The 13,855-nt window shown below is 43.4% G+C and overlaps 1 protein-coding gene across 1 annotated transcript in view; it reads left to right on the top strand.

The window, feature by feature from the left end:
* RNF20 (ring finger protein 20) overlaps positions 1–10,683 on the top strand; it is a 61,966-nt gene extending 51,283 nt beyond the window's left edge. The window contains 2 exon segments of the mRNA XM_082269183.1: positions 167–268; positions 10,169–10,683. Of these exon segments, the coding sequence (XP_082125309.1) occupies positions 167–268; positions 10,169–10,345 (279 nt within the window). The 3' untranslated portion in view covers positions 10,346–10,683.
* The last annotated feature ends 3,172 nt before the right edge of the window (positions 10,684–13,855 follow it).

The following is a 13,855-nucleotide window of genomic DNA, read 5'->3' on the forward strand; positions in this document are numbered from 1 at the left end:
ATTTGTAAAAACTGAGATTGAGCTAGTGATCCCCTCCTCCAATGCTATTTATGAATAAATTGAACAAAATTGGTCCCAGGACTGAGCCTTGGGGAACCCCACTCATCACTCCAGACCAGTCGGAGTATGCGTTATTTATTGATACATGTTTTTATTGTGCTTTTAGGAGGACATCTCCCGCCTACGTAAAAAGCTGGAATCCACCAAGAAACCTGATATGGTGCCCACCTGTGATAAGATCTTAATGGAGGAGATCAAAGAGTTCAAGGTAACTTTCCTGCTAATCGTTTTAACAATATCTTGCCATCCAGGTTCACTGAAGCCTACAATAGTGCTCAAAGTGCAAGTTCACCAAGTTTATTCATATTGCATATGTAGTTTTCAAATAAGAGCAGATACTTTATGATCATTGTATAGAAGATACAACAAAAATTTGTTTGGCAGCCATTCACTCCCAAGTAGCAAGGTAAAATTTGTATATGTAAAATGTGTATACAATATACAGTAAATACAAGCCTAATAAAATCAACTGTAAAATATCACATTTAAATAGTAAATAAATCCTTGGCAAATAATACATTCTGGATTTGAAGGCTTATCTACAGACAACCTGCAGAAAGAAAAATATTTCTAATTGTATTGGTCCTAGTAAGATAGAGTTTTAACCTACCAATGGGGAGGATAGCCAACAAAGGATACCTTAGAAGTTTACTCCTGATCTCAGCGGCTTGTTTATAAAGACCTCTTAAATGGTTATCTATCAGATTTGGAAATATAGAGCCGATAATACACTCCACCATTTTAACTACATTCTGCATGTCTTTGCTATTTGCCATGGTTCAACTTAAATACCAAACTGAGCATCAATATGATAAATACGCTCTATTTTACTATGGAAAATATTCACCAACAAATTTTGAGGGACACCATTTGGCCTCAAGAACCTTAAGGAAAAAGGGGGTTGCTGAGCTGCCTTAACCATTTGTAATTAGGCTTCATGTCCGATCCTCAGAACCCCCAAAAGCCTATAACTGGAAACCTGCCAGATTTGTTTTGTTATATTAACCGCTTGCCAACCGTCGGCAGTCAGCCCCTCACAGGCAAAGCGACGTAGTACTACGTCGCTAGCCTGTGAGGGTCTCAGGAGCAAGGGCGCGCCGCCGGAGGCGCGGTCACGGTCCCCCCGAGCGTGTGACCGGAGGACCCGATCGTCCGCCCGTGACTAGCGATCGTCGGTGGAGACGGAGAAAGGCAGGCGGCTAATGTAAACAAGCCGCCTGTCATTCTCCCCTGTGTAGGAGCAGTGATCATACTGTTCTACTATGTAGGACTGTTGATCATTGTTCCTAAACCTCAAACCACAGCCAATCACAGTTAGAATCACGCCCCTAGGGACACACACAACCCCTCCCTCTCAAAAAAAGCTAACCCCTTCACTGCCAGTGTAATTTTACAGTAACAATGCATATGTATAGCACTGATTACTGTAGTAATGTCACTGGTAACCCCAAAGGTGTCAAAAATGTCAGTCAAGGGTCCGATCTGTCCACCGCAATGTCGCAGTACCACAAAAAAAAATAGCAGATCGCCGCCATTACGCGTTAAAAAAAAAAACAACAAAAATGACAAATCTTTCCCTTTGTTGGTAAACACGATAACTTTTGCGCAAACCAATCAAAATACGCTTTTTGCAATTTTTTTTTTTTTTTTACCAAACATATGAAGCATAAAACAAATTGGCTGAAAATGTTAAAAAAAATTTTGATTTTTACATTTTTTTTGGGGGGAATTTCATATAAAAAAATGTGAAAAATATTGTTATTTTTGTAAAATTGACGCTATTTTTTTGTTTATAGCACATGATCAAAAAATCGCACAGGTGATCAAATACCACCAAAAGAAAGCTCTGTTTGTGGGAAAAAAAGGACGTCAAATTTGTTTAGGTACAGCGTCGCACGACCGCGCAATTGTCCGTTTAGTCCGCGTTGTCACGCAGTGCCGAATCGCAAAATAGGCCCTGGTCAGGAAGGGGGTAAAATCTTCCGGGGCTTAAGTGGTTAAAATACAGAAAATTATTCCTATGCCATATGGACAACACCTTAACCTCTCTGTTAGTTGTCTCATTATCCTATATCAAAACCACTACAGTCATATCATTTGCAAACCTGAAATAATTGTGGCTATAGATGGCAGTGCAGTCATGAGTAAACCGAGAATAAAAACGTGGACTAAGAAGCAACAATAGTGTTAAATATAATAATGGATGTAAAACTCTGGTCTTTTGGATAAAATAATCTTTAATCCACAGATCTAAAGTCCAAATCCAAATCCACTATCTGCACTTTAGTAACCAGTTTGTTAGGATTTTTAGAATGTTGAAATAAACTATAGAAGTTTTTAGGTTCTCTAAATGGGTAAAAACAATATGAAGTGCCATTAAAATTGTGTAATCTGTAAATCTACTGACCACCTATGCAAACTGACATCCCCAAACTGATAAAGGAAGGATAACCCGGACAGCTGTACTACAATAATAAAACCACCTTTTTTTGCAGTAAATCCTTAAAATGACACGCATTTACACAGATAGCAGTGGAGGACTGAGGGTTGACACATTTCACGCCTGCCTTTCTCGCTTAAAGCGGAGTTCCGGCCACATAATCGACATAATCGATTTTGGGCCATCTGCTTGCTCTTGGTCACCTGAAAAACAAATGGATAGTTACGATTTTTATTTTGTTTACTTACCTTGTTATTGAAGAAAAATATACTCCCCTTTCTTCCACTTCCTCCCTCTGCGGCCGCGGCCCGCGCCGTCACTTCCTCTTTCTATTGATTCCTGGGAGCTGAACCGGCTCTGCTCGTCACTTCCGGTGCGGCGCCTCATTCCCTGCTAAACAGCTTCTGGGCATGCCCAGAAGCTGTGCAGGGATGACACACCCACACCGGAAGTGACGAGCGGGGCCGGTGCAGGTGCATTCTGGGAGAAGAGGACACGGAAGAGGACGTGCTGGCTTCAGCTGCCCACATCCGAGATGGCAGCGCTGGAGAATACATTTTCAAGGTAAGTATTTCTTCTAAAAGGTAAGTGCGACCCGGGACAGTACAGAGGCTATCCATTGTGGAATGTACTAGCCCTGACTGTCCCGGGGGTATTTTTAGCTAAATTTCACCCCCGTGGCCGGAACTCCGCTTTAATCATAACCTAATTTTAAGAAATTACTGCAATAAATGTGGTTTTGTCATCGGAGTTCATATTTATCTTTCTTTTGTCTACAAGCTGTTTTGTGGACTGGGCTGGCACCTGTACCGAAGGAGAGTGTGTGGGAGGTTATATGATGCACCATTCTCATTGTGTATGTCACCAAACTGATTTTTGCCATCTCTAGCCACCAGGTGGCTGGAGAAAAGAAGTTTAACCTCCACGTACGTAAAGGCTTCTTCACAGTAAAAGCTGTGAAAGTGTGAAATCTACTTTCTCAAGAACTAGTTCTGGCCAGCTCAGTAGATTGTTTAAAAAAGAGTTGGATGCATTCCTACTAGAGCTGCAGGATTAATCGTTAAAAAATTGTGATCTTGATTCACCCCCCTCACGATTTATAACGGCATGTCCTCGATTCTTACAGAGCCGTTCTCTGCTACATAGTTAGTGAGGTTGAAAAAAGACATCAGTCCATCCAGTTCAACCTAGTGTGTGTGTGTGTGTGTGTGTGTGTGTGTGTGTGTGTGTGTGTGTTGTTAACCGTACGTTGTATACCCCTGTATGTTGTGGTCTTTAAAGCGGAGTTCCGGCCTCAAAAACAACTTTGCACCATCCGCTTGCTTTTTTTTACCTGAAAATGAATTGGATAATTTATATTTTTCTTTTTTTTTTTTTTTTTCATTTACTCACCTTGTTTTTAAAGAAAATATACTTACCTTTCTTCCTCTCTCTGTGGCCGCGACCCGCGCTGTTTCTTCCGGCTTGCATTGACTCCTGGGAGATGAGCGTCATCGCTCCCAGGAGTCAATGCGCCCACCCCGGCCCCGCTCGTCCCTTCCGGGGGAGGCACGTCATTCCCTGCTAAACAGCTTCTGGGCATGCCCAGAAGCTGTGTAGGGATGATGCGCCTGCACCGGAAGTGACGAGCGGGGCATTCTGGGACTCCAACGTCACCGAAGAGGACGCTCCGGCTTCAGCTGCCCACACCTGAGATGGCAGCGCTGGTCAAGACATTTTCAAGGTAAGTATTCTAAAAGGTAAGTGAAACGGGACAGTTCAGAGGCTATCGTTGCTGAAATGCACTAGCCCTGACTGTCCCGGGGGTATTTTTATCTAAAATGTTTTTCAGGGTGTAACTCCGCTTTAAGGTGCCCGTCTATAGTTACATAGTGAGGTCGAAAAAAGACATCAGTCCATCCATCTTCTCACTCACAGCTGTCAAAAAAAAAAAAAGAGCCCCAAACATTTATCAACATTGTTAAGGCTGCTAAGATCACTATAAACACAATGTTTTACAATGTATCTTTTCATTATTTTAAATCAAAGGAATGAACTTCCATCTGTAAAGGGAGGGCAGTTTAACCTTTTAAAGACCCAGCCTTTTTCAGACAATTGCTGCTTACAAGCTAAAATCAGTATTTTTTTGCTAGAAAATTACTTGGATCCCCCAAACATTATATGCATTGAATGGTTTGTTTTTTATTAGTTGAGCTGGATGGACTTGCGTCTTTTTTTTTTCAACCTGACTATGTAACTATGGTGAACTTTAGCCCAATCCTGCTGCTGGACTTGCTAGACAGGTCCTGTGATATTGCCTACCTGCCTCACCTGCTTTCTTTGCAGGTTGCATGCAGTATTCGAATATATAATAATGTAGCAGAGTGAGAAGTTACCTGTCCCGCATGGTTGATTTTGTTATTTTAACTTTTAGTTGGCTGTCATATACGGTATTACCTTCCTGTTTCAAAAGTCCTGACACAGCAAATACAGACTCTTTTACTGTAACAAAAAAAGTAACTTATGGGGTGGAATGAAGTCTTAGCATATCCCTGTAGTGTTCATTCTTTGTCAAAGGGATGCATGTACTGTCCAAGCATCAATAGCATAAAGCTGGAGTGTAGAAGGAAGTCTTTGTTAGAACATAAGTGTAATGTACACGGACCCTTTTGGGCTTTTTATAAGATTAAAGAACAGATTTTGTCTACTCTCTATCTCACTACAGCCCTGCTGTGCATTTTATAATAAAGAATATTTTACAGCTGCATATGCTGTGCCCTCTCTTCCCCATTTGTTATTCAGTGTTACATTGTTTCTACAATTTTTTTTTTTTTTAATTATTATTATTGTACTACTCTCATAAGCCGTACTTTTGTAAGGAGCCTGGAGTATAGCTTAACCACTTTACCACCGGAGGATTTTGCTGTCTTACGTCCAGGCCACTTTTTGCGATTCGGCGCTGTGCGAATTTAACTGACAATTGCGCGGTCGTGCGACACTCTACCCAAACGAAATTTCTCTAGCGCTCATCGACAGACGTAGTCCTCGGTGATACACCACCTTCGGGTTATGTTACCTCCGCAGGAGCAGGACTAGACAGGAAATTAAAAAGCTCTGGCCACACCCTAGGGGCAGTCCCAGAGGGTATATCCTCTCTCTCTCTGCCTCAGCAAATCAGTCTGGTACCACAGGAAGCGGTAGTTACCGTTCCCTGAATAGATCTTTTCCTTTACCCTTTCCTAAGATTAGTCCCGATACCTCACAGGAATCGGATCTGGTTGACCAGATAGGCCAAGTAGCCTCTAGTCGGGTGACTTCGGTCCCTGAGGTTCAACCAGAAAAGATCACCCTTCCTGATAACTATCAGGTATCTGATAAATGTGTGGAAACAGAAAACGACCAGACTTTCTCGGATGGTCGGGGCCAGATAGCTCTAGGGACGCCTGGTTCAGATCCAATCAGCGCCAGTGGTCCTAGAAATTCTAGGCTGGCCTCCTCAAGCCGGCCTGGCCAACTTGGACATGCTAGTCGCAGACGTTCCGTGGGAACTTCGTCTCAGGGAGTGTCTGTGGTCTATAGGACCAAGTTACCTTCGTGCTTTACAGTCGCTGGTTTTAATGGCCTGGCCATTGAGACCCAAGTACTGAAGGACAGAGGTTTGTCTACTTCTGTCATTCCTACCCTTATTAAAGCAAGGAAAGCGACTTCCAGCAAAGTCTATTATCACACATGGAAGACTTATATTGCGTGGTGCGAATCTTTAGGATTTCCTCCACGTACCTATTCGGTGTCTCGAATATTGGCCTTTTTGCAACAAGGGGTTGAGCAGAAGCTAGCCTTGAGCACCATCAAGGGTCAAGTTTCAGCATTAGCAATCTTCTTTCAGAAGCCGTTAGCTACCAAATCCTTGGTGCGGAATTTCATCCAGGGGGTGCGGCACCTGGCTCCTCCAGTCCGCGCGCCCTTACCGCCCTGGGATCTTAATTTGGTTTTGTCGGTTCTACAGAAACCTCCTTTTGAAAACATCAGGGAGATTCCCTTGCTTACTTTATCCCAGAAGGTGGCCTTCTTGGTGGCTATTACTTCTGCTCGCAGGGTGTCAGAACTGGCTGCATTATCATGCCAGTCCCCATACCTAGTGATTCATAGGGATAAGGTAGTACTTCATCCTAAGCCATCTTTTCTTCCTAAGGTGGTTTCAGATTTTCATCTGAATGAAGATATTGTACTACCTTCCTTGTGTCCTCAGCCCAAGCATCATCGGGAACATGCGTTGCATTCCTTAGATGTGGTTCGGGCAATCAGGGTATACCTGAAAGCTACGGAATCATTCCGTAAGACGGATTCACTTTTTGTGATCACGGATGGCCCCAGAAAGGGTTTGCCTGCATCTGCCGCAACCATTGCCAAATGGATTAGACAGACGGTGGTACAGGCTTATTCTATTAAGGGTCAGAGTCCTCCGTTCCCTGTTAGGGCGCACTCCACTCGAGCGCTCAGTACTTCCTGGGCCTTTCGCCATCAGGCGTCAGTGGTCCAGGTATGTAAGGCGGCCACCTGGTCGTCGGTACATACCTTTACAAAATTCTATAAAATTGATGTGACGGCATCGGCGGATGCCTCATTTGGCCGCAAGGTTTTGCAGGCCGCAATTTGAGGAGACCGGTGGTCTACCTCGAGGGTTTTTTTCTGTTTGAAAATTTTTTTGTTGAGTCTCATCATTAAGGATGAGCATTGTAAACTTCTAGTTGGCACCGGTTGGGCCTTCTAGATTGGGATTTGATTTCCATTTTCCCACCCCTCAGTTGTGATACTGCTCTGGGACGTCCCGAAGGTGGTGTATCACCGAGGACTACGTCTGTCGATGAGCGCTAGAGAAAAATGGATTTTTGTAAAATCTTACCGTAAAATCCTTTTCTCTTAGCTCATCGACAGACGTAGTCCCCGCCCCTCTGTTTTGGAGTTGGGTTGGGTTTAATTCTCTAAGCACTGCTTTTTCACATAACTGATTTGCTGAGGCAGAGAGAGAGAGGATATACCCTCTGGGACTGCCCCTAGGGTGTGGCCAGAGCTTTTTAATTTCCTGTCTAGTCCTGCTCCTGCGGAGGTAACATAACCCGAAGGTGGTGTATCACCGAGGACTACGTCTGTCGATGAGCTAAGAGAAAAGGATTTTACGGTAAGATTTTACAAAAATCCATTTTTACATCCTTTTTTTTCCCACAAACAGAGCTTTCTTTTGGTGGTATTTGATCACCTGTGCGATTTTTACTTTTTGCGCTATAAACAAAAATAAGGGGGACAATTTTGAAAAAATAACAGTATTTTTAACTTTTTTATATGAAATTCCCCCCAAAAAATGTAAAAATCAAAATTTTTAATTTTTGGCCAATTTGTTTTCTGCTACCTATGTTTGGTAAAAAAAAAATCACAATAAGCGTATTTTGATTGGTCTGCACAAAAGTTATTGCGTTTACTAACTAAGGGAAAGATTTCTGTCATTTTTGGTGTTTTTTTTAACGCGTAATGGCGTTTTTTTGCGGGATTGCGGCGGACAGATCGGACCCTTGACTGACATTTTTGACACTTTTGGGGGTACCAGTGACATTTCTATAGTAATCAGTGCTATAAATATGCACTGTTACTGTAAAAATGACACTGGCAGGGAAGGGGTCAATTTTATTGGAGAGGGAGGGGTTAATGTATGCCTGGTGCTTACTAACGTGTGTGGGGGGAGGTGACTGAGTGACACAGGGACAGATCGGATGTTCAGCTATGCTGAACCCTGCAATCTGTCACTGTCTGTCACTTAGGAGATCCGCCCGCTTTGTTTACACAAGTGGGTGGATCTCCAAACTCGATTCCTCGATGATCGGGAAAGAGTGGCGGTGATCACCCCTGGCCCGACTCCCGCTGTGATTGAAAACAGCGGGAGCGCGCCTCCGGCGGCGCGTGAGTGCCGCCTACAGGGGGAGGAGTCCAGCGACGTAGGTCTACGTCGCTGGACGGAATCGAGCCACTTTGCCGCAGTACGGTCAACGTGACTGGTCGGCAAGTGGTTAAAAATGGTTGCAGGACTGCAGATTTAATTTTGTTATCACTCACTTGTGATGCCCACCCCATTCCATCTCAGAACATGTTCATTACTGTTGGCCAGATAGACTTTGCCATGCATCTCATGCAAGCTGACCCCATCCTAACTATTCTGATTCCTTAACTACTTCTGGACCCGAAGGATTTGCCCCCTTAATGACCAGTCCATTTTTTGCGATTCGGCACTACGTTATTTTAACAAACAATTGTGTGGTCGTGCGATGCTGTACCTTAATAAAATTTGTCTTTTTTTTTTTCCCCCCACAAATAGAGCTTTCTTTTGGTGGTATTTGATCACCTCTGCAATGTTTTTTTTTTTTTTTTTTTGCGCTATAAACAAAAAATAGCGACAATTCTGGGAAAAAAAAAGCTATATTTTTCACATTCTGCTATATAATATTCCCAAAAAAAAAAAATTATCTTTTAACATTTTTGGCCAATTTTGTTTTCTGTCACATCGCAATAAGTGTATTTTGATTAGTTTGTGCAAAAGTTGTCGTGTCTACAAACTACGGGAAAGATTTGTCATTTTTTTTTATGTTTTTTTTTTTTTTTTACTAGATTTAGGGAATTTGTATTTAATTTTTTTTTTTTACTAGTAATGGCGGACATTTGCGATTTTTACCGGGACTGCGACATTGCAGCGGACAGATCGGACCCCTAACTGACATTTTTGACACTTTTGGGGGGACCAGTGACATTACTACAGTAATCAGTGCTAAAAATATGCACTGTTACTGTAATAATGACACTGGCAGGGAAGGGGTTAACACTGTGGGTGATCAAAGGGTTAAATGTAAGCCTAAGGGAGTGATTCTAACTGTGGGGGGGGGGGGGGGGGGGGGCGTGGCTTGTGAAATGGTCACAGAGACAAGTTATCCTATATAGAAGGATCACAGGCGCTCTGTGATCATTCCAGAGAGAACAACGGTCAGCTGTGTTTACAACAGCTGACCGTTCTTCTCTCTCAGCGGGGATCGATTGTGGGTGTCAGACGGCAATCGGAGCTGCCTGCCCCATGCATCAGACTCCTAGCTGCAGGCTTGCAACCGACGTATACCTACATCAGTTTGCGCAGGAGGGGCTTCCTGTCTCAGTATAACCGTGGCGGGCGGTCCTTAAGTGGTTAAAGTTATACTCCGAAGTGTGTTCCACCCTTCTTCGTTACCCCTCCAGCAGTATTTTATTAATTTTTTTATTTACCATTTTTTTATGTCTTTTGGTCAGTTATGATGTGCTGGGTGCTTTTCTGGCATTGGTGCAGAACCAGTGCTGACACAATGACGTCAGTGCCATTAATACACTGAGTGCAGGGCATTGTTAAAAATTCAACTCTGGTAAATTTTTTTTTTTTAAATGTTCACTCAGCCCTGACAATTAGAGAGAGTGCAGGGCATCATGGGCCCTGCACTCTTTCTCTAATTGTCAGGGCTGAGTGAACATTTAAAAAAAAAAAAATTGACCAGAGTTGAATTTTTAACCACAAAAATACATATCTTGGTGCTGGCCACGTTATTTGTTAGTCTGGCTGCTAGTGACCTCTTATGCCTGCCACTGTCTCTTTTCACTCCTGATTACTTTGCTTTTTTTCCTCAGTCTCGACTCACCTGCCCGTGCTGCAACTCTCGCAAGATGGATGCTGTCTTGACCAAGTGTTTCCACGTCTTCTGTTTTGAGTGTGTCAAGACCCGCTATGACACCCGGCAACGCAAGTGCCCCAAATGCAATGCAGCCTTTGGTGCCAACGACTTCCACCGCATTTACATTGGATGAGCGTGGAACTTCTGTAAACTTTGCCAAGCCTCTCATCGATGCTGCTTAACATGCATTCTCTATAGACGTGACAGAATTGTGACCCTTCCATGTCCACTGCCGATTCCCACAAAAGAGAACCTTCTAGGTCATTTTACAGCCTGAAGAATTCTTATTTTTACTGTGTGAAAATGATCTGTATTTATAAGATCCTTGGAAAAACATCTTTTGTGGTCACTGTATGGAGAATAATCTTGTGGTTGTATGTATATATTTATTGTACTGGTAGAATGTGATGTATCATCCTAAGATGGTCCCACTTATGAAATACATTCCCATGTGATATTTCTTTTTAATAAGGTTCTATTTTCATTTGCTGTGCATAGAAAACATTACTTTTTTGACTTCCCTTTGAAAAGGCTAGCTGGCTACAAAATTTTGAGTCACTAACCCAGAACAAGAATGTATCAAAGGTTAAAGTGTAAGTCCACCCTAACACTAAAATCCCTGCATCTACAGACATCCATGATCTAACACTAACCTATCTAGTCCTGTAAAGAAGAAATCAGTATACTTACCTTTTTTTGAAGCTGATCTGATCCAGGCTCCAGCGTGCGGAACCTCTGCAGAGGACACGGCCGACAACAGTTGTAAAATGATTGGGAAGTGACATCGCCCATATACTTACTATTGGCACTTTTCCACTGCAAGTACCGGCTCGGCCCTGCTTGGCACGGTTTGCTTTTCCACTGCTGGTACCGCATGGTATGGTGTTGGAACGGTTCGGTACGGTACGGTTTGCTTTTCCACTAAAGTAGTACTAAAGTTAAGTGGGTGGGATAACAACGATTCTCTGACCAATCAGTGGCTAGTAGTGACTGCACGCAAAGGATTGTGGGATATGGTACCGGGTATGGTACCTCTTGGAACCACAATCGAGGGGGTACTGTTTTTTAGAGCCGTACCGTTCGGTTCCATGCAGTGGAAAAGCGCCGCCGTACCGAACCGTTCCTACACCGTACCATGCGGTACCAGCAGTGGAAAAGCACAAAAGCGAGCCGAACCGTTCGGTTCCATGCAGTGGAAAAGCGCCTTATGGGGCTTCCGTTGTCGGTTGTGTCCTTTGCAGCCGCCTCCACAGCAAAGCCGCTGCTGACCGCTCGGTGCGGGATCAGCTTCAAAAAAGGTGTGTATACTGATTTCTTCTTTACAGGGCTAGATAGGTTAGTGTTAGATCGTGGATGTCTGTATATGCAGAGATTTTAGTAAACCGCTGCATAATAATAATAATAAAAAAACCCTGTAAGACAATGGCATAATGTTAGTATGCATAGCATTCTACCACATTATGAAATACTTACCTTAGAACAAAGCCCTTCCAGCGGTGCCCAGTCGCCGCTGAGAGGGCTACAATCTCCCACAGGCCTTTCTTACAGGTTTGCAGCCTCCGGCGCTGTGAGTGGCTGGAGCCACGATGACTTCACTCCCACGCGTGAGCCCTCAGTTACAGCAAGAAGCTTTAAAGGTCCGGCACAGTATACAGGACCTTCAGAGCGTGTGCGCCGCTGTCAGCGACTGCATGCAGGGTGAATATCTCCTAAACTGTGCACATTTAGGAGATATTCATTTTATTAAAGGCATACCTGTAGGTAAAAATAAAGCTTGATCTACTACCATGAATGAAGACAAACCGCCACTCCAGGTGAGACTAGGAAGCTTTGAGGGATACTGCACGTGGGTGCCTGCCCCAGCTCGCCTCTGTATGCAGCAATAAAAGAAGAAATGGCTGCACACCAGGGCTAGTTCCAAAATCCTTTATTGGAAATCCCAATGTGACACAACAGGACACTGACGGGCTGTACGGTTGACGTGTTGAGTAAGCACATTTTTAGTGTCTGAAACGCGTCAACCGTACATCCTGTCAGTGTCCTGTTGTGCCACATTCGGTTTTCCTATAATGGATTTTTGAACTTTCTGTGGTGTGCAGCAATTTCTTCGTTCAGAGCTTTACTACCGCTTTATGTCAGAGCCCACTTGCTATGGGTCATAGACTCAAAAAATGCTAAAGCCAGAGAATAATAATGACTGGAGTATAAACTAAAATCCAAGTGATAGTGTTGGCCGCCATAAAGGCTTTTCGGTCAGTCAGCAAGCCTTATTTATGGCAGCAGTACAGTATTCCGGAGATGCCCCTCATCAAAGGAAAACATTTTTCTCTTACGTCCTCCGACAGTTGCCGCCTCCTCTAAGTCATCACTATTGGGTATTGACTTCTGCTCCGCAGGAGTAGCTAGGCATAAAGACTTAGTCAAAAGAACAAAGGCATTTGCATATACACACCCATGGGGGCTGTCCCACTGGTCAATACCCCCCTGCAGTGACCACTCCCATCTCAGTTTGGTAGCATAGCAGTAGGTAATAAGAACACAACCCCAAAAGAGGGGCGGGGGCGGCGACTGTCGGAGGACTCAGAGAAAGGAATTTTACAGGTAAGATTTTACAAAAATTCAGTTTTGCCTGTCATAGCTGAGATTTCAACCGATTAGGAGGAATGAAGAAAAAAATATGTGTGTAGTAATTTATTAAAACACACAATAAAACAAAGTATCATGTACCATTAAACTTACAATGATCTGCCAGCATCATCTGCAGCACACTTTGGCAAATGTTGAAGGGTGGCTCCTGGAAACCTCAGTGCTATGAATGAGGCTTGCTGACTTACATGCGTTGAGAAGGTGGTGGATGTACTGTGCTTTCTATTGAAGGATGACTTGATAAGTGCATACTGACCTTACTTTATAGTTTTGCACATCTATTTGGTGAGTGTACTCCCTGTGGAAGGAAGATTTGTATAGGGCAAGAGATTGCATTGTTTATATCTTAATCGTACAGTACAGGACACACAAACGTTGCTGGGACTAATAACACTGCCCATTCCACGAGTCTCCACTTTTTTTTTGCTAGTGTTCTTATGTGAAGGACCACATGTGAAGATATTTTTTATACCAGATTTCCTTTTGACTGACAATGCTATCAAGATCTGACTGCTTATTTCCTAATGGCTCACTAGTTGTCTCTTGATCAGTTACCCTTGGTGTAAACCTTGGGTACCATACCCAGGCTCCACTGCAGAAGGTCAGCCTGTAATGTTTGCGTTGGGCACTGGATTCTGCGATTGACGTTCACCTTGGCATGAGTCTAGTTAGTCACAGGGAGCTATACAGGTTGAAGACCATGGTCCATATTTATGGCACCTAGACTCAGGGGTATGGTCACTGATGGGTGAAGCCTGGACCCAGGAATAGCAATACAGATAAGGCAGAACAGGGTTTTCAGGTCCATATTGGTTTCTGGCTATACAGGTCTTGTTGAATAATTACTTGGATCTGTGGTACACACTACATTGTCTTTTTTTTATTCTACAAGACACATTGGAGTGCTAAGCACGCAAGCATTTTGGAAGGCACAGGTTATGGGTTTATCCACACTTTATTTTTTCATAGTTTACTATTGTCTTGCTTTGTTCAGCCT

This window comes from Pelophylax lessonae (genome assembly GCF_965119305.1).
Source record: "Pelophylax lessonae genome assembly, chromosome: 9".
NCBI classification, from domain to species: domain Eukaryota; kingdom Metazoa; phylum Chordata; class Amphibia; order Anura; family Ranidae; genus Pelophylax; species Pelophylax lessonae.